The sequence below is a fragment of the Balaenoptera acutorostrata genome, chromosome 10, assembly GCF_949987535.1.
Source record: "Balaenoptera acutorostrata chromosome 10, mBalAcu1.1, whole genome shotgun sequence".
Classification (NCBI taxonomy): domain Eukaryota; kingdom Metazoa; phylum Chordata; class Mammalia; order Artiodactyla; family Balaenopteridae; genus Balaenoptera; species Balaenoptera acutorostrata.
This window is the reverse complement of record NC_080073.1, coordinates 93,509,760-93,529,081: the sequence shown is the minus strand read 5'-3', so window position 1 is coordinate 93,529,081 and position 19,322 is coordinate 93,509,760. Positions and strand designations below refer to the sequence as shown.

Genomic DNA, 19,322 nt, shown 5'->3' with positions numbered 1-19,322 from the left:
AGGATTTTCTACGTATAGTATCATGTCATCGGCAAACAGTGACAGTTTTACTTCTTGTTTTCCAATTTTTATTCCTTTTATTTCTTTTTCTTCTCTGACTGCTGAGGCTAGGACTTCCAAACTATGTTGAATAAGAGTGGCGAGAGTGTACATCCTTGTCTTGTTCCTGATCTTAGTGGAAATGCTTTCAGTTTTTCACCATTGAGTATGATGTTTGCTGTGGGTTTGTCATATATGGCCTTTACTATGTTGAGGTAGATTCCCTCTATGCCCATTTTCTGGAGAGTTTTTATCATAAACAGGTGTTGAATTTTGTCAAAAGCTTTTTCTGCATCTATTGAGATGATCATATGGTTTTTATTCCTTAACTTGTTAATGTGTTGTATTGATTTGCGTATACTGAAGAATCCTTGAATCCCTGGGATAAATCCCACTTGATCATGGTGTATGATCCTTTTAATGTGCTGTTGGATTCTGTTTGCTAGTATTTTGTTCAGGATTTTTGCATCTATGTTCATCAGTGATACTGGTCTATAATTTTCTTTTTTTGTGATATCTTTTTCTGGTTTTAGTATCAGGGTGATGGTGGCTTTGTAGAATGAATTTGGGAGTGTTTCTCCCTCTGCAATTTTTTGGAAGAGTTTGAGAAGGACTGGTGTTAGCTCTTCTCTAAATGTTTGATAGAATTTACCTGTGAAGCCATCTGGTCCTGGACTTCTGTTTGTTGGAAGATTTTAAATTACAGTTTCAATTTAATTACCTGTAATAGGTCTGTTTATATTTTCTAATTCTTCCTGGTTCAGTCTTGGAAAATTGTACCTTTCCAAGACTTTGTCCATTTCTTCGTGGTTGTCCATTTTATTGGCATATAGTTGTTTGTAGTAGTCTCTTATCATCCTTTGTATTTCTGCAGTGTCAGTTGTGATTTCTCCCTTTTCATTTCTAATTTTATTGATTTGCATCCTCTCCCTTTTTTTCTTAATGAGTCTAAGGGTTTATCAATTTTGTTTATCTTCTCAAAGAATCAGCTTTAGTTTTATTGATGTTTGCTATTGTTTTCTTCGTTTCTATTTCATTTAATTCTGCTCTGATCTTCATGATTTCTTTCCTTCTACTGACTTTGGGTTTTCTTTGCTCTTCTTTCTCTCGTTGTTTTAAGTGTAGGGTTAGATTGTTTGAGATTTTTCTTGTTTTTGGAGGTGAGACTGTATTGCGATAAACTTCCCTCTTAGAACTGCTTTTGCTGCATCCCATAGGTTTTGGGTTGTCGTGTTTTCGTTGTCACTTGTTTCTATGTATTTTTTAATTTCTTCTTTGATTTCTTCAGTGATCTCTTGGTTATTTAGTAGTGCACTGTTTAGCCTCCATGTATTTGTGTTTCTTACAGTTTTTTTCCTTTAATCGATTACCAATCTCATAGCGTTGTGGTCAGAAAAGATGCTTGATACAATTTCAATTTTCTTAAATTTTCGAAGGCTTGATTTGTGACCCAAGATGTGATCTATCCTGGAGAATGTTCCATGTGCACTTTAGAAAAAAGTGTATTCTGCCACTTTTGGGTGGAATGTTCTATAAACATCAATTAGATCTATCTGGTCTATTGTGTCATTCAAAGCTTGTGTTTCCTTATTTATTTTCTGTTTGGATGATCTGTCCATTGGTGTAAGTGGAGTGTTAAAGTCCCCTTCTATTATTGTGTTACTGTCGATTTCTCCTTTCATGGTTGTTAGCATTTGCCTTATGTAATGAGGTGTTCCTATGTTGGGTGCATAAACATTTATAACTGTTATATCCTCTTGTTGGACTGATCCTTTGATTATTATGTAGCATCCCTCCTTACCTGCTGTAACAGTCTTCACTTTAAAGTCTATTTTATCTGATACGAGTATTGCTACTCCAGCTTTCTTGTGATTTCCATTTGCATGGAATATCCTTTTCCATCCCTTCACTTTCAGTCTGTATGTGACCCTCGGTCTGAAGTGGGTCTCTTGCAGACAGCATATATATGGGTCTTGTTTTTGTATCCATTCAGTCAGTCTGTGTCTTTTGGTTGGGGCATTTAACCCATTTACATTCAAGGTTATTATCAGTACCATGCTCCTATTACCATTTTCTTAATTGTTTTGGGTTTGTTTTTGTGGGTCTTTTTCTTCTCTTGTGTTTCCTGCTTACAGAAGTTTCTTTAACATTTGTTGTAAAGCTGGTGTGGTGGTGTTGAATTCTCTTAGCTTTTGCTTGTCTGAAAAGCTTTTGACTTCTCCATCAAATCTGAATGAGATCCTTTCTGGGTAGAGTAATCTTGGTTGTAGGTTTTTCCCTTTCATCACCTTAAGTATATCCTGCCACTCCCTTCTGGCCTGGAGAGTTTCTGCTGAAAAATCAGCTGGAACCTTATGGGGAGTCCTTTGTACGTTATTTTTTGTTTTTCCCTTGTTGCTTTTAATATTTTTTCTTTGAATTTAATTTTTGTTAGTTTGATTAATATGTGTCTTGGTGTTTTTCCTAGGGTTTATCCTGTATGGGACTCTCTGTGTTTCCTGGACTTGGGTAACTATTTCCTTTCCCACGTTAGGGAAGTTTTCAACTATAATCTCTTCAAATATTTTCTCAGTCCCTTTCTTTTTCTCTTCTTCTGGGACCCCTATAATTCAAATGTTGCTGCATTTAGTGTTGTCCCAGAGTTCTCTGAGAGTGTCTTCAATTCTTTTCCTTCTTTTTTCTTTATTCTGCTCCTCGGCAGTTATTTCCATCATTTTGTTTTCCAGCTCACTTATTCATTCTTCTACCTCAGTTATTCTGTTATTGATTCCTTCTAGTGTATTTTTCATTTCAGTTATTGTGTTGTTTGTCTCTGTTTGTTCTTTAGTTCTTCTAGATCTTTGTTAAACATTTCTTGTATTTTCTCAATCTGTGCCTCCATTTTATTGTCAAGATTCTGGATCATCTTTACTATCATTACTCTGAATTCTTTTTCAGGTAGATTGCCTATTTTCTCTTCATTTATTTGGTCTTGTAGGTTTTTACCTTGCTCCTTCATCTGTGACATATTTTTTTGCGTCTCATTTTGATTTTGGTTTTTCTTTTTATGAGTGGGATTGTGTTCCTGTCTTACTGGTTGTTTGGCCTGAGGCTTCCAACAGTGGAGTTTGTAGGCTATTGGGTAGAGCTGGGTCCTGGTGCTGAGATGAGGAACTCCATGAGACCTCACTCCAATGAATATTCCCTGGGGTCTGAGGTTCTCTGTTAGTCCAGTGGTTCAGATTTGGAGCTCCCACCACAGGAGCTTTGGCCTGAACCCAGGCTCATGAACCAAGATCCCGCAAGTGACCTGGGGTGGCAAAAAAAAAAGGAGGGGAGGGGAGGAAGGCCTTGGCTGTGGAGGGTGGGGCCTAAGCAAGGGCAAGGTTTGGGTGGTGGGTGGGGCCAATGCTCAGGACCCCCAGGGCTGGAAAAGGCCCTGGGAGCTGGTGGGGGTGGGGGTGGGGCTTAGTCTCAAGGAACAGAAGGGGCCCAGGCATGCTCCCCACCCCTGGTCTCAGAGGGCAGGGGACCTCACCTGGGAGCCCAGCAGGCTTCCTGGGCTCGAGTGGGCAGGGCAAATGCCCTCCTCTCCTCTCCCACTCCTCTGGTCTGGGAGGGACCTTCCTCCCTCCCTCTCCTGATCTACGTGGCCTCCCTCCTATGCCCCCAAGGACCTACTCGGCCTGGAGAGGGCTTTGGAGGGCAGGGGACCAGCCTGGGAGATCAGCAGTCTCCCTGTGCCCGAGTGGGCAGGGCAATCACCCTCCACTCCTCCTGGATGGCTCCTCCCACCTGTCTCTCCTGATCTCCCCGGACTCCCTCCTTGCTCCCAGGACCCATGTGGCCCGGATGGGGCTTTGGGCCAGGGGGTGCCAGCTTGGGAGCTCAGCAGGCTCCCCGGCCCAAGTGGGCCAGGTATTCGCCCTCCGCTCCTCTCCCGCTATTCCCAGAGAGTCCCTTCTGCCTGCTTCTCCTTATCTCCCCGGTCTCAGGGGTGCCGATCCTGTCTGGCCTCCACTTCTCCTCCCCCCTCAGTCCCCCTACGTCCTACTGGTTCACTTTGGGGTTCCTCCCATCTCCTTGTGCGTCAGAGTCCCCCACCAGTGGCACGCAGGTGCCCTGGTTGTGGGGAGACGCTAACTCCGCGTCTTCCCACACCACCATCTTGACTCTGCTGCTCCCCCATTCTTTCCATCCTGCAATTGTCTTCTTTCTCTGTTAAGTAACTATTTTTCCCTTTGCAAGTTACTAAGGAGAAAAGAGCTAATATTTACTGAACGTTCCAGATACTCAATAACGGTAGTTACCTTGTTTTATTCTAACTCTCCTGCACAGCTCTCTACTGCTTGATTATTTGCCTCCCTCCTCCAACACCGTGGCTCTCCCAGGACAGGGAACTTTCCTTCTTTGACTCTGTACACCTGCTTTAGGACACCCAGAACCTACGTCTCTTAAACAATTTTTGATGACTGAACCTTATAAAAGAAGTATTTTCCTGATTTTATACACAAGGACACTGAAGTTCATGGAGGTCAAATAACTCCTCCCACACCTAATAAGAGGCAGAGCTGAATGCAAATCACAGATTCCCCAGCTCTTACTAATGAGTGACAGGAGGAGATGGACACTGATCCTTATAACACTGAGCTACGAGCCAGGCACCTTAGCAAAAGTGCTGACTTAGCACCTTCATGCCAGAGGGTCTTCGTTCATTTCAGGATCTCAGTGTTTTCAAAGTAATGACTGCACTTTATTTCTCATCTAAGCAATAATAGAACTGTCTATGTTTAAATGGCTGGAGAGAGTTATCTCGCAGATTAATTTTAGTCCTACTGAGTCTGAAATGATGCAAAGACAAACACAACACATAGATGGCACTTCTAAGTGGAGGGATATATTTGCTCCTTCATTTATTTATCGGTATTCTTCAGCAATAGACAGCAGTTTCTTTTCTGGGATTTCCAAAGTAATGACAATAAAAATAGGGACAAAACATAGAGCCAGGACATGAGAAGGCATAAAAGTCAAGGAGTAGGAAAAGGAAACGGGTCAATGGAGGAAGGATTGATTCAGAAAAATAGAAGAACCCGAAGAGTGAAAAGTAACGCAAACTAAGGCAGGAGACCCTGTCAAAGAGAAAGGGTTGAAATAACTACCAAATACTGTTTACATTTGTCCAGAAGGACATCACTGGAAACTTCAGGGAGAACTGTTTCAGCAGAGTGCTATTAGTGAAAATATTCAGCAATCTCAAAACACTGGGCCTCCCAACAATACTGCAAACCCTTCACAACCAAGCAGGCTGAAGGGTGTGATTAAAGCCCTTTCTTTCTGTTTGGGGTGGTTAATACTGGGTTTCTGAGACCATGAACGGTATCAATATGCTATAAAGCATTCACATAAAAATATATTCAACATTACCTATATACTTCAATTTACTGTCAGTTTTTAAATGACTTTTTTTTTTAATGGCACTTACCTCAAAACTAGTGACAGCCAGTTGGGATAAACCATCTACATATGGTCCCAAAACTTTATGCTCTCGAACTTTAAGAGACTGTCTACTCCTTCGAGAGAAAGGAAAAAGGAATGAATGAGTCAGACCCAACTTGAGCTTTTCTTTCTAAAAAGAAAGTACTTTTAAAAGTACTCAGAAACTAAGATTGCAATTTCAAAGGAATTTTTTTTTAACGATCAGAAAGTATTCTAAAAGCTATTTTATTTGGATTAGCAAAACAGCATTCCTTATGAGGAATGTCTTTTATACTCTGATTTCTATTTAAAGTAACGTACTATTTACAAAATTCTATCTCTACTCCCAAACTAAACAGCCAGCACACAGAATACTAGGTTAGGCCAACTTGCTTTAGTAGATGAACTTCAATTTCATGTGGGAGGAGGGAAAAAAAGAAAATGAAGCAAAGAACATGCCAGAATTGAATTTAATCCTCAGGCTATTCTACAAATAAGCATATCCTCAGTAAGTAATGTCTTAAAGTTTTGAGCAAGTAGTGAACAATATTAAAGTGTTTTAATTTACCTTTTCAGATCAGCAGCATTGATTTATGCTGCTTCTGTGCTGACCATTTTATACAGAAAGTAATGTTATAGTATAGCAGTTGTTTGTAGTTACTGATATTTATCCTATATTTAGAATTGGCTCCGCTGGTGAAGATTTTAGGGCTCTTTTGAATTTTTAAATGGCAATCCTGGTTTGGGACCCATTTGAACAGCTTATCAATAGATAATTGAGATGAAAAGCAAAGCTATAATATATATTATAGCCATATTGTATACGTCACCTTTTTCATCAGATACTAATCACTTTTCAAGTCAAGAGTCAATGCTTGGCATCACTCAAGTGTGGAAAAAAGAAACTAAGAATGACTGAGCACTTCCTGAAGTCTTGACATTGTTCCCTAAGAACCTCTCAGTTATCTCACTTAATCTTAATCTCACAATTCCACAAAGTAGGTTTTACTAACTTTATTTTAAGGATGAAGAATGCAATGTGACAACAAGCAATTCTGCTGTACTCTAAACAAGGGCAGACCAAGTGCACAGTTTCAGGAGAGCTGCTTTGATGCCCATGGATTCAGAACTCGGCTCAGTCTGTTTGCACAACCAGAGATTCTTTAATGCTATTTATGAGCAAGAAGAAATAAATCTAGCACAATATCAAGTGCTTCTGATGGTGTCTAACATCTGGGATTCTCGTACACTGCTGGTGGGAGTGTAAACTGGTACAACTATTTCGGAAAACAGGTTTGCAGTACCAAAGTTGAAGATTCTGTAGCTTCTGACCCACAATTCCACTTCTAGATGTATTCCCTAGAAACTCCTGCATTTGTACACCAGGAGGAATGTACAAGAATGCTCAGAGCAGCACAGTAGTGGAAACCACACAAATGACAGGAGATAGAATAAATAAATTATGGTATAATTATACAATGGAATGCTAAAGAGCAGTAAAAATTAATAAGTTATTACTTCATATATCAGAATGAATGAATCATTGAGGGGAAAAGTAGCAAGTCACCGAAGGACATGTATTATGACGCCACTTACACACAGTTAAAAATTGTGCAAAATTATGCGTAAACTCTTAAAGAGGAGGAAGATAATGAGAAACATAAAATTCGTAATAGTAGGAATGGTAGCAATTGAAATAGTATCAAAGAGGAGCATACAGGTGGCTTCAAAAATATTGGTCATGTTCCATTTATTAAGCCAAACGGTGAGTAGGACAGTCATTGATTTTATTATTCTTTAAACCTTACATATATTGTAAATGTTCTTTCATATGCATTAAACAGTTAATAACTAAAACTATTTCTGATGATTGGGTCACTTCCTTTCCCTCCATAATTTTAATCTTATGCCTCTAATTATACACTTGATTATACAGCTGCTAAAAACATTTAAAAATATTTTCATCATGTTATATAAAAAATTCAGGATATTGAATTGTATTTAGAGAATAACCTAAACACGCATACCACACATCCACCCCATAGATTTGAAACACAGGATCAAAATGCACCAAAGTGTTAACAGCAGTTATTTTTGAGTGATGGAATTATAGGTCATTTTTATTTCTTTTTACATTTACCTATTTTCTAGATTTCTATATGTATTTTTTTAAATCAATAAAAATTTTAATTAATAAAAAGGTAAATGGCCCCCTCCTTCCTCTATGAAACAAACTCATCTGGTTTTTATCACCTAGTGTTTAAAAAATACAGATGCCTGGTTTCTCCCTGGGTCTACTGAATCATAGGCTCTAGAGCAGGGGCTCAGGCCAGTGTATCCTTAAAAAGCCTCCCAAGTGATTCCAGTGTACATCCCCGGAAGAGAATGACTTGCCTAGGCTGGGTCATTTGAAACCTTCAACCACTTTGCCTCCAATTTAGAGGTGCTACTTTCCAACATAAATGGAAGGACCAATGTGTCATTTTTAACTCAGTTTTTATGAACAAACCATAGTGGCAAAAATAACAAAATAGTAAAAACATCCTTTTAAATGGCATATGTAAGCAACTTTCTAATGAATATAGAATAAACTATGAATACTAGATATACCAACAGGCTTTGAGAAGCTGATGATTTCTCAGTAAATGAACTGAAACTAGAGTACTGACCAAGGACACAAATACATATACTCACCTGCAACTTTAACTTCAGGATCATTTAAAATTATTACCCCTACTACAAGGTTAATTTCAACCACTAACTTACCCTTTGGGGTCTAAAAGATCCCGAACTTTCTCATTATAAATTTCCATATAGGATACTTCGACTTTAAAGGTCTGTGACTCATTTTGCTCCAGAGAGATCCTTTGAAATAAAGCACAGCAGAGCCTTGGAATGAGGCCCCGCTGCTCAGCACTGCCCATCATGGAGAAGGATTTTCCTGAGCCTGGAGAAGGGCAAGCAGAAAGAAAGGAGGATGGAAGAGGAAGTAAACTGTAATGCTTCAACTACACAAGTGTTTCATACACAGCAGCCAAGGTCACACAGCAGAAGTAGACAATTCGGCCCCCAAAGGCCAGTCCCTTGGACACCAAGGCTACTATTCTTTCTATTATACTCACGGCCTCCAGTTTGACTTTCACTGTGAGACCCAGAGGGCACCTCTTTTACAGATGGATACGTACTAATGTAAGAACTACAAATATGTAATCTTTAAAAGTACACATAGTAAATATCAAATATCACCAACAAGTAACATTAACAGTATTTTACCCACAAAATATCAATATTTCACATTTGTGAAAGTGCTTTGATATATATTCCCCTAATTGTCCTGTGATGTGACAATAGGCAGTATTGTTATGATTTATTGATTTATTCCAACTTTATAGTTGAAATGATGGTGGCTCAGAGTGCGAATGGCTGAGCCACTCGACTGTTTTTGTTTAATATCCTGGTGAAGTCCTCTGGATGATACTAAGAAGACGATACTAAGAGTTTTTCTACAGTTTTTCACTATAACATTTATACCGAGAAACTGGTAACTATTTTCCTAGTTCAAATACAGCTTAAAACTATAATTTAGGAAAATGACACTTAATAGTTTAAAACTAGCTTTGCTCATTAACACTAAAATTACTCAGTTACCACAACTGTCAAACCTTCAAAATGAGGATTACTTTTGATCATCTAATTCAGCCAAACCCGTGAAGTCAGAAGCATTTTTCTATGGTTTCCCAAAGTGTTTTCTATAGCTATGTTTTCAGAAATGCACATTTAATATCACCGACTGTAAGTGGCTACAGTACCTGTCTGTCCATATGCAAAAATGCAAGCATTATACCCCTGAAAGGCTTTCTCAAGAATTCCTTCCCCAAGGCACTTGAAAACCACTTCTTGACCTAAAAAACAAAACAAACAAAATAACTAAAAAGACTGATTTTTCTTGACATATTTGCAGTAATAACCGAGCCCCAGTCATTAACAAATTCTCTCACTCCATAAAGATGTTAAGTGTATTGCATATCCACTATGTGTAGGGCTGTGGATTAAAGAACTTTTTTTAAAAAAATTAATTAATTAATTAATTTATTTTTGGCTGTGTTGGGTCTTTGTTTCTGTGCGAGGGCTTTCTCCAGTTGCGGCAAGCGGGGGCCACTCTTCATTGCCGTGCGCGGGCCTCTCACTGTCGCGGCCTCTCCCGTTGCGGAGCACAGGCTCCAGACGCACAGGCTCAGTAGTTGTGGCTCACGGGCCTAGTTGCTCCGCGGCATGTGGGATCTTCCCAGACCAGGGCTCGAACCCGTGTCCCCTGCATTGGCAGGCGGATTCTTAACCACTGCGCCACCAGGGAAGCCCTAAAGAACTTATTGTACACAGTTTTGCTTATCTACTCTTCTACACTATAGCTCAGTACCTGGATCAGTTTATGATTCTACCCACTGTTTCCCTCTAAGACATTTCTCTAGGCATTCAAGTCTCCTGTCCATTGTCTGCGGGCCATATGGAAGCATCATTTGAATTTGGTTTAGTTTCTTTTCCTGAGTTAGTATGAAAGTGTCATTCAACACAAATTGTCTTATCTCCCCACCTGGATTCTGAGCTTCTGATGAGCAGGAACTGCATCCACATCTTGGTGCGTGTGTGCACCTCTGCCCCTAGCACAGTGCTAAGTATGTGCCAGATGCTGAGCAGCTGTTCACTGCTGGTGGAGGGGATGTGCTGGGCACAGGCACCTCTCACCTGTGTTCCCAGCGGGGATTTGGGGACAGGTTCCCGTCTGTGAGCCTGTCTACAGCTCACTGTGGCTCTTGGGGGAGTTCTGTCATGTACCATCTATACTACAGTAGTGCCCAGCTAAAGATTAAGGTGTGAAAATCTTTTTAAACACTTAACGAGGCATTTACTACTCTTTGAAATTGGTGCCTTTCTAACATTCAGTCCCCACCATTAAGACAATTAAAGTGATTTTCGCCTTCCTCTGTGCAGAAACTACTGGTTTAAGTACCTCTTTCCTCTACTGGAATGAGAAGCCCCTGATGGATGTCAGACTATAATCTGTTTATCTTTGTAATCCTAGTGCCTAGTACAAAATGCTTAATAAATGTTTGTCCAAGAATGAGTCAGTTTAATCTTTTTATCCAAATGACAATTCCTTTTACGTCTGGAAATAAAGCAATAGAACATAAGCTTCTGGGTATATGTTTTTCTTTGATGCATCTGATTTTAGCAGTCTCTTGTTATATTATGACATATCATGGTTGCAGAATGGGACTCTTAAAAGTGTAAACATGAAACAAGTAATAATATTTCTGGGCTTCCCTGGTGGCGCAGTGGTTAAGAATCTGCCTGCCAATGCGGGGGATAAGGGTTCGAGCCTTGGTCCGGGAAGATCCCACATGCTGCAGAGCAACTAAGCCCGTGCACCACAACTAATGAGCCCGCACTTTAGAGCCCACGAGCCACAAATACTGAGCCCATGTGCCACAACTACTGAAGCCCGTGCACCTAGAGCCCGTGCTCCGCAACAAGAGAAGCCACCGCAATGAGAGGCCTGCGTACCGCAACGAAGAGTAGCCCCCGCTCGCCGCAACTGAAAAGAAAGCCCAGGCTCAGCAACGAAGACCCAACACAGCCAAAAATAAATTAATTAATTAATTTAAAAGAAAAAGAAATAATATTTCCAATCATTAGGTTGGCAAAAAAAAAAAACCCTTGACAGTATCAAATATAGCTGGATTGAAGAAATAGGTATTTTCATAAGCTGCTGGTGGGAGAATAAACAAATGCAGCCGTTCCAAGGAAAACCTCACAGCATCAAGAAAAAGGAATATGCCCAGGCTCTCTGACCCACTGTGAGGCATCTGCCCTAGAGATCCACTCCCACAAGAGACCCCTGTAAAAGGATGTTCATGGCAGCATTATTTATAATACTGAAAGCTGGAATCAAGTTAAATGCCCATTAGTAAGGGAGTAGATAAGTAAAATATGAGTATTTTATATGATGGAATATTACACACCATGTTTAAAAAAACAAGCAAAACAAATCTATGTGTGTAAACAATGTTAGAATTCAGAAACATTGTTGAGTTAAAAAAAAAAGTCATGTTCAGACTGCACATATAATGTAAAAATTTATGTCAAATAGTATGTATGTGTAATATCTATGTGTGCTAAAGTAAAAAAAAGAAAAAACTGGATCAGAAGAAAATATACCAAATTTATATAACCTTATTTCTCAACTACGGACTTCTACTGAAGAGGCATTTAAAACATGTTGGTGGAATATGTGGATATTTTTAAAAGGGTGTAACTGTAAGAGGCTTCCTAAAAATACGGTTTGTTGTGAAGACTACCTAAAGATGTGTGTGTATGTGCACACACACATAAACTCGGAGGATAATAAAGTATTGTCAAAATTCTTATCCACTGAAGACACACTTTCAAAAATGCTTTTATGTGGTGGGAATGTAAATTGGTACAGCCACTACGGAGAACAGTATGGAGGTTCCTTAAAAACACTAAAAACAGAACTACCATATGACCCAGCAAACCCACTCCTGGGCATATACTCAGAGAAACCATAATTCGAAAAGATGCATCACAATGTTCACTGCAGCATTATCTACAATAGCCAGGACATGGAAGCAGCCTAAATGTCTATCAACAGAAGAATGGATAAAGAAGATGTGGTACATATACACAATGGAATATTACTCAGCCATAAAAAAGAACAAAATAATGCCATTTGCAGCAACATGGATGGACCTAGAGATTGTCATACTGAGTGAAGTAAGTCAGACGCAGAAAGACAAATATCATATGATTATCACTTATATGTGGAATCTAAAAAAGGGGGTATAAATGAACTTATTTACAAAACAGAAGTAGAGTCATGGATGTAGAAAACAAACTTATGGTTACCAGGGGATAAAGGGGGGTGAGGGATAAATAGGGAGATTGGAACTGACATATACACACTACAATATATAAAATAGATAACTAATAAGAACCTGTTGTATAGCACAGGGAACTCTACTCAATACTCTGTAGTAACCTATATGGGAAAAGAATCTGAAAAAGAATAGATATATGTATATGTATAACTGAATCACTTTGCTGTACACCTGAAACTAATACAACATCGTAAATCAACTATAGTCCAATAAAAAGATGCTTTTATGTTATAGTTAAGTATGATAGAGTCTTGTGCTAAGAAAATATCTGACCCATCCTGTTGCTGATCTTTCATACACATCGATATTCTTTTCTCACGTGTTTTCTCAAAGGACCTTCCTTATTCCACGTGTATTCCCAAGGCCTATGCCAAAACACAGGCTTAAACCTGGACCTAAGCCCTGTAGCGCAGAAGATGGGGAGTTAAACAGAGCCTGTGCTCAGGCTTGTGAGAATTGATGGTGGTCCTCAGCCAGGACCCAAGTGCCATCAAAGGCATTGAAAAAGCACCGCTTTCTTGGCACAAACAGATGAATGGAGCAATCTCGTTTGATCTTCCACACTGGTTAGCCAGCCCCCATAAAGGGAGTAGGGTGAGGATGGGGACAAGACGCTTTAAGACTTGGCTAGGTCAAACATCCTGACTGTAATTCATGATTTTGATTCATATTTAGTAACTTGGAAAAAAGCAAGAGCTTGAGTTGATGAAAGGACTCAACTGCAGAGAAGCACTGTGGTCAAAGAGCTTTTCACCCTGGCTTCACAGAGCCTGAAGTCATTAACCAATCAAGGATTTATATCTGTTCTTTTATCAGGTAGTGAAATGGATTACTTTCTGGTTTCTGCTTCTGATGCTGAGTAGGCTGGAATTATGAGGAATTATTTTCTCAATGTTTTTGCAAGGGCAAATCACAAGTCTTCTTTTTCCTTGGTAGGAATCATCTTTTAAAACCAAAGATCATTAACTGGGGCTTCCCTGGTGGCGCAGTGGTTGAGAATCTGCCTGCTAATGCAGGGGACACGGGTTCAAGCCCTGGTCTGGGAAGATCCCACATGCCACAGAGCAACTAGGCCCATGAGCCACAACTACTGAGCCTGCGCGTCTGGAGCCTGTGCTCCGCAACAAGAGAGGCCGCGATACTGAGAGGCCCGCGCACCGCGATGAAGAGTAGCCCCCGCTCGCCGCAACTAGAGAAAGCCCTCGCACAGAAACGAAGACCCAACACAGACAAAAATAAATAAATTAAATTAAATTAAATTAAAAAAAAATAAAAGATAGCATCATGTAATGGCAATTCTATAAATCTGGGTTTTTGGAAGTGATTTCAATGGAAGACCTGTCTCAAAAGAAATTAAGAAATAAAAGTCTGGAATAAATCTCTTAAAAAAAAAAAAAGATCTACTCAGTCTTGCAGAGTTGCCATAAAAAAAAAAAATCAACTGAAAAAAAAAACAAGAATGAATGCTATAGAGCTACATGAAATAGGTTTATGATGTGTCAGGTGAAAAAACCACCACCACCACCAGCCAGGGTGTGTATACTAAAATTGCACTAAAAACAAAAAATGATCAAAGAATGCTTCAGGATATAAAAAATACAAGAATGAATTTCAGCTTGGCCTATTTCCAAATTATTGCAGATACTAAATAGGATACAAATTAACCTATTTAACTTGTATACCTTTATTATTTATGCTGCTAAGAAGAAAAAAAAGTATTTTTTTGTCAACTGCCCCGTTTGCAGTGCACTTTCCATATTCTATACTGCTGAACCCTTGCAATACCTAGATATGGACTGTGATCAGTAAGGAGATGGTGGTGGGGGGGTGGTGAGGGCAGCACTCTGAAAGAGTAAGTCATTTGCCCAAGATGGGGCCACCAGCGAGTGGCAGGGCCTGTGGGTGTTGCCTCCCAGATGGACTGAGGCCCATCCATAATCAGTGACTCAGGCTTCATGACACTGGGAATCAGTTATTCCCACCTCTGGTCTCCGTGGTATGTTTCTTTTTAAAACAAACTCCCAGAACTCATCACACTGCAGTATTTTTTTTCCCCCATGTCTGTCTCTACCATTGAATTGTGAACTCCTTTGAAAACAGGAGCTGTTGCATCTTAGCAGAGTACCTGACACACAGTATACACTCTTATTTACTGAATTGTTCTGGTGGCACTACTGTTCTTAGACTAATGTGTATTTAATTGGGCGTCCCTTTCCTCATTAGTGATGACGGAGGCATCAAAATATTGTTGGTTGAACTTAAAAAGTTAATTGTAGGGTTTACACTTTGGTTAAAGTATGGCTGTTTTTGGAATTCTAATGAGCCCCTCAAGATTACAATAGTCTTTGTTAAATAAGGCCCTGGGGTGTAAACAGACATGTCAACATAATATGTAACAACTAATCGAATAATTTTGATAAAAATGACAGATTACACTTTTACTGACACCCATAGTTACCTCCTAGACATAGAAACAAAATATATATGACTGAAAAAAATAAACCAGTCTCTTTGATTTCCAATAAATGCACAAATATGCTTTCCCAAAAGTCAAGTTCTTTTAGTTAGATATTTACGGTTATATTTGACAGACAGAATATAATTGAGATTTACTGTATTTAATAAAGTTTTAGTTATAACTAGGAAAGGAAAACGTTCTGGGAAACACAAAATGGAATATGAAAAAGTAGAAAACAATTATACTGTGTTTCTGGAAAGAATTTTTCTCCTTTCCATCCTTAAATAGCTATCCCAAAACACAATTTATAAAAGGGAAAATACAAAGACTCATATTGTAAAGTTCATGTATTTTTACAAATCTAAGCAAGACTGGATTCTAGAGAGAATGGAATCCATTTTGTCACTATGACTTCATGTCTCAAGGGAAATTTATTATCTTTTAAGAAATAATGAATACTTTCCCACCTCTACAAAGATTCATCAACATTAACATTTTTTAATAGCTCTGCTTAATTTCCACTGTATACTTAACTGATGCAATCTATTAACTGATACAACCTATTATAGATACTTAGATTATTTCCTTTTTCTTTTCTTCTGCAATATTTATCCTTACACATTTATCTTTGTACACTTTTCTATTGACTTTACTAGGCAAAACTCCAAAAAAAAAAATCAAATTACTAACTCTCCTAGCAATGCATGAATCTTTTTTCTACACCTTCAACAACACTGGCTGTTATCATTCTTCCTGGCTTTGACTAATAGAAAAAAAAAAAAAAAGCCTTTTGTTTTGTTAAATTTAAATTTTCCTTTCCTTAGGTTACTGTCCATTTGTATTTACTCTTTAGTAAATTGACTATTTGGGTCCTATGTTTATTTTTATAAATCAATTGGTTTAGTAATTGATTAAGTATTAATTTTAAAATATCCATCATATATTAAGGATATTAACCTTTGGTCTATTATATATTGTACATATTTTTCCCCAATCTGTCATTTACCTTTCAGTCTTATGTTGTTCTTTGTCATACAAAAGCTTTTGGTCTTTCATATTCAAATCTCTCATCTTTTCCTTTATGATTTTCATCTATGGTATATGTTATGCTTCCAAAATCTTTCTGGATTATTATTACCCCAAATTACATAGTTATTCACCCATATTTTCTTCTAGTTTTGTTTTTGGTTTTTCCAGTTTTATATCCAAATCTGAATTCTACTTCTTATCAGCTGCGTAACCTTGGGCAAGATCTCCTTCACTAGTAAAACAAGAATAATAGTTGCTCTCTTACTGGGTTGCTGGCATGATTAAGTAAGGCAGTACAGTAAAGCACTTGCCATAGTGCATGGCCATTATAAGTCTAGAATATATTTTAGCTAATATCCATAATTAATACCATCTCTTAAATCTTTAATCAACTATAATTAATTTTGGTGCAGAAAAGGAGGTAATCATCTAATTATTTCTCCTTCAATAGTTCCTCTATCTTTGCAACAATTCTGTGAGGTAATCCAATTTTAAAGATAAGAGACACTTGGGCTTCCCTGGTGGCGCAGTGGTTGAGAATCTGCCTGCCGACGCAGGGGACACGGGTTCGAGCCCTGGTCTGGGAAGATCCCACATGCCGCGGAGCGACTAAGCCCGTGAGCCACAATTGCTGAGCCTGCGTGTCTGGAGCCTGTGCTCCGCAACGGGAGAGGCCACGATAGTGAGAGGCCCGCGCACCGCGATGAAGAGTGGCCCCCACTTGCCACAACCAGAGAAAGCCCTCACACAGAAACGAAGACCCAACACAGCCATAAATAAATAAATAAGTAAAATTTAAAAAAAATAAAAATAAATACTCTGCTTGGTGTTGTCATATAAAAAAAAAAAAAAAAAAGATAAGAGACACTTACTCTTAGAAAAAAAATTAAAGGAATCATTTATTGCTATTTCTCTAGCACCTCTAGTGGTCCCACCTTTAAAATTCCACTGCCCAAATGTAATGGTGGTATACTCACACGTGACAGAAAGAAGGGGGTGTGTGAATGTGTGTGTATGTGTTGGGGGGGGTCATGATGAGGAGAGGAAGAAGGAACAGTATCATTAATTATTATCTGGGCCAGAATACGCCAACCCATGTTGTCCAGTGGAGGAAAAATATTTACCTTTTATAACATTAAGATATTTCAGAAAGGTAGAGGGAAAAAAACAACTACATAAATCATATCAATAAAACTGAATAGAAACATACTCTGTAGAGCTCCCCTTATTTTTTTATTCTGGTGCCTTTTGTAGCTCTATGAATCCCTGGCTGGGGTTATACTTAATCAATTCTTTGGTTTGGTGACTTTCAGCCACCACTGGTAAAACAAACGATTATTTTAAAAAAGCGAAGACTGTCGACCAAAGCCTTAAAATGCCCTGTAGACTCTATACAGTCTTCTGTCTTCCTCAGCATAACCAGTTTTCCATGAAACATGAACAGTGGCTACACTTTACTCTGTGATGGAGAGAGAATATTAACCATCAAAGACCCTTATACAGGGCTTCCCTGGTGGCGCAGTGGTTAAGAATCTGCCTGCCAATGCAGGGGACACGGGTTCGTGCCCTGGTCTGGGAAGATCCCACATGCCGCGGAGCAACTAGGCCCGTGAGCCACAACTACTGAGCCTGCGCGTCTGGAGCCTGTGCTCCGCAACAAGAGAGGCCGCGACGGTGAGAGGCCCGCGCACCGCAATGAAGAGTGGCCCCCGCACCGCGATGAAGAGTGGCCCCCGCTTGCCGCAACTGGAGAAAGCCCTCGCACAGAAACGAAGACCCAACACAGTCAAAAATAAATATAAATAAATAAATTAATTAATTAAAAAAAAAAAAAAGACCAAGCCCTGAAGACACGGTCCGAGATCCCACCAAAGCCAGGGCCACTTGTAAACTTTAAAAAAAAAAAAAAGACCCTTATACAGTCTATTAAGGAGAGTCTGGTTTATCCAAAAGACTGAAGGTGTTGTTGTTTATTTGTTTCTTTTTACTTTGTTCCTTTTTATTATTTAAACAAAGCAGTCCCTTTTTTCAGCATAGAAAAAAAGCAATTTGTCAACTGCTTTTAGAAGCTTAGTTCACACATACACACACACACAAAAAGAGCTATTTATGCTGGATAGTGGGAATCAGGGAATCCATAAAAGATGCACTATCCCTACCCTAGATGTTTCCCGACTCCAGTTCACACTCAAATGGAACGAAGTGCCACTTGTCTAGGGAAATATGTACCAGCCCAGAAGGGAAACAGAAGGGCAAGTTCAGAAGTCCTAAGGGAAGCAAGAGGATCTATGAGAATTTGTTTGTATCCCAGACAAACCACACAAAGGCACAACACAGTCCAACCCAGGAGCCTGTGACTTTTCCGCAGGACCCCTGCCAGAGAGGAGGTGGCCACTCTACAGAAGTCAGCTCCACGTGCCTGGCACAGGGAATCCACAGGGCAAATCTGACCTCACTTGTTTATAACCATAACCAAGATGCCAATTTCCTCTGTGGGGTTTATGATTAGACTCCTATAGCTGTGTGGACAAGTCTTAAAACCCAGGCATGCCCAAAGCAACCACAAGACAATGTCAGAACAGTAGAGAGGGTTCCTGTATGGAATTTCTGCAAGCAAAGTCACAGACCTGACCCACCCAACCCTGAGTCACACATAATACAGCTCTCTGAAAAGCTAACACCCTGAGTCTCCACACTTGTGCGTAACCTGTCGCTCCTGGGAACAGCAGCAATGGCCTCAAAGCTACCAGGCATGTGCATTGGGAGCTCAGTAACCAAGGTAATTCTCTCACTGCAGCAGGGCCCTGATAGCAAAGCACAGAAGAATAGAAACTAGGGATGGGAGGGAAAGTGCATATCATGCATATGCTGACACTTGACTGCTTACGAGGAACAGGGTGAAACATCACAGTGGGCTATGCTCTAGGAAATGGGAGAACAAAATAAGAGGGCATAACCTTGTTTTATTCACAATCTGCATGAACCAAGGCAGTCTCACATAGATCACGGCTGACAAAAGCACTAAGTATGGAGATACAAGGCTGGACGTGACATGTGCAGAGAATATTTCTAAGGTAGTGACGTGGAAGAGCAGCCAGGATTTTAACACGATTTTATCATTTTAAACAGAATCCCCAGTTTTCCTTCTTTTCCCCAGCTCTCTTTTCACTGGAGTTAAGAGTGAAAAAAAAATGGTTAAGCTCAATATTTATGATCTGGAATTCCTGGCCTGCGCGTCTGTGAGGGTGTTTTTCCACTCCTAACCAGGCTGACAGCCCCAGCGACTGTGATGAGTCTGGACTTGGCAGGTGGCCCAGCTCTAAATCCGAGCACCTGGACAGTGCAAGGCCAGTCAGGCACCTCACACATACCTGAAGGGGTGAGGA

At 39.6% G+C, this 19,322-nt stretch overlaps 1 protein-coding gene across 1 annotated transcript in view; it reads right to left on the bottom strand.

The window, feature by feature from the left end:
• Nucleotides 1–19,322, bottom strand: part of KIF13A (kinesin family member 13A) — a 214,488-nt gene that overhangs the window by 72,467 nt on the left and 122,699 nt on the right. Inside the window, 3 exon segments of the mRNA XM_057554367.1 lie at nt 5,501–5,588; nt 8,260–8,440; nt 9,303–9,395. Coding sequence (XP_057410350.1) covers nt 5,501–5,588; nt 8,260–8,440; nt 9,303–9,395 — 362 coding nt within the window.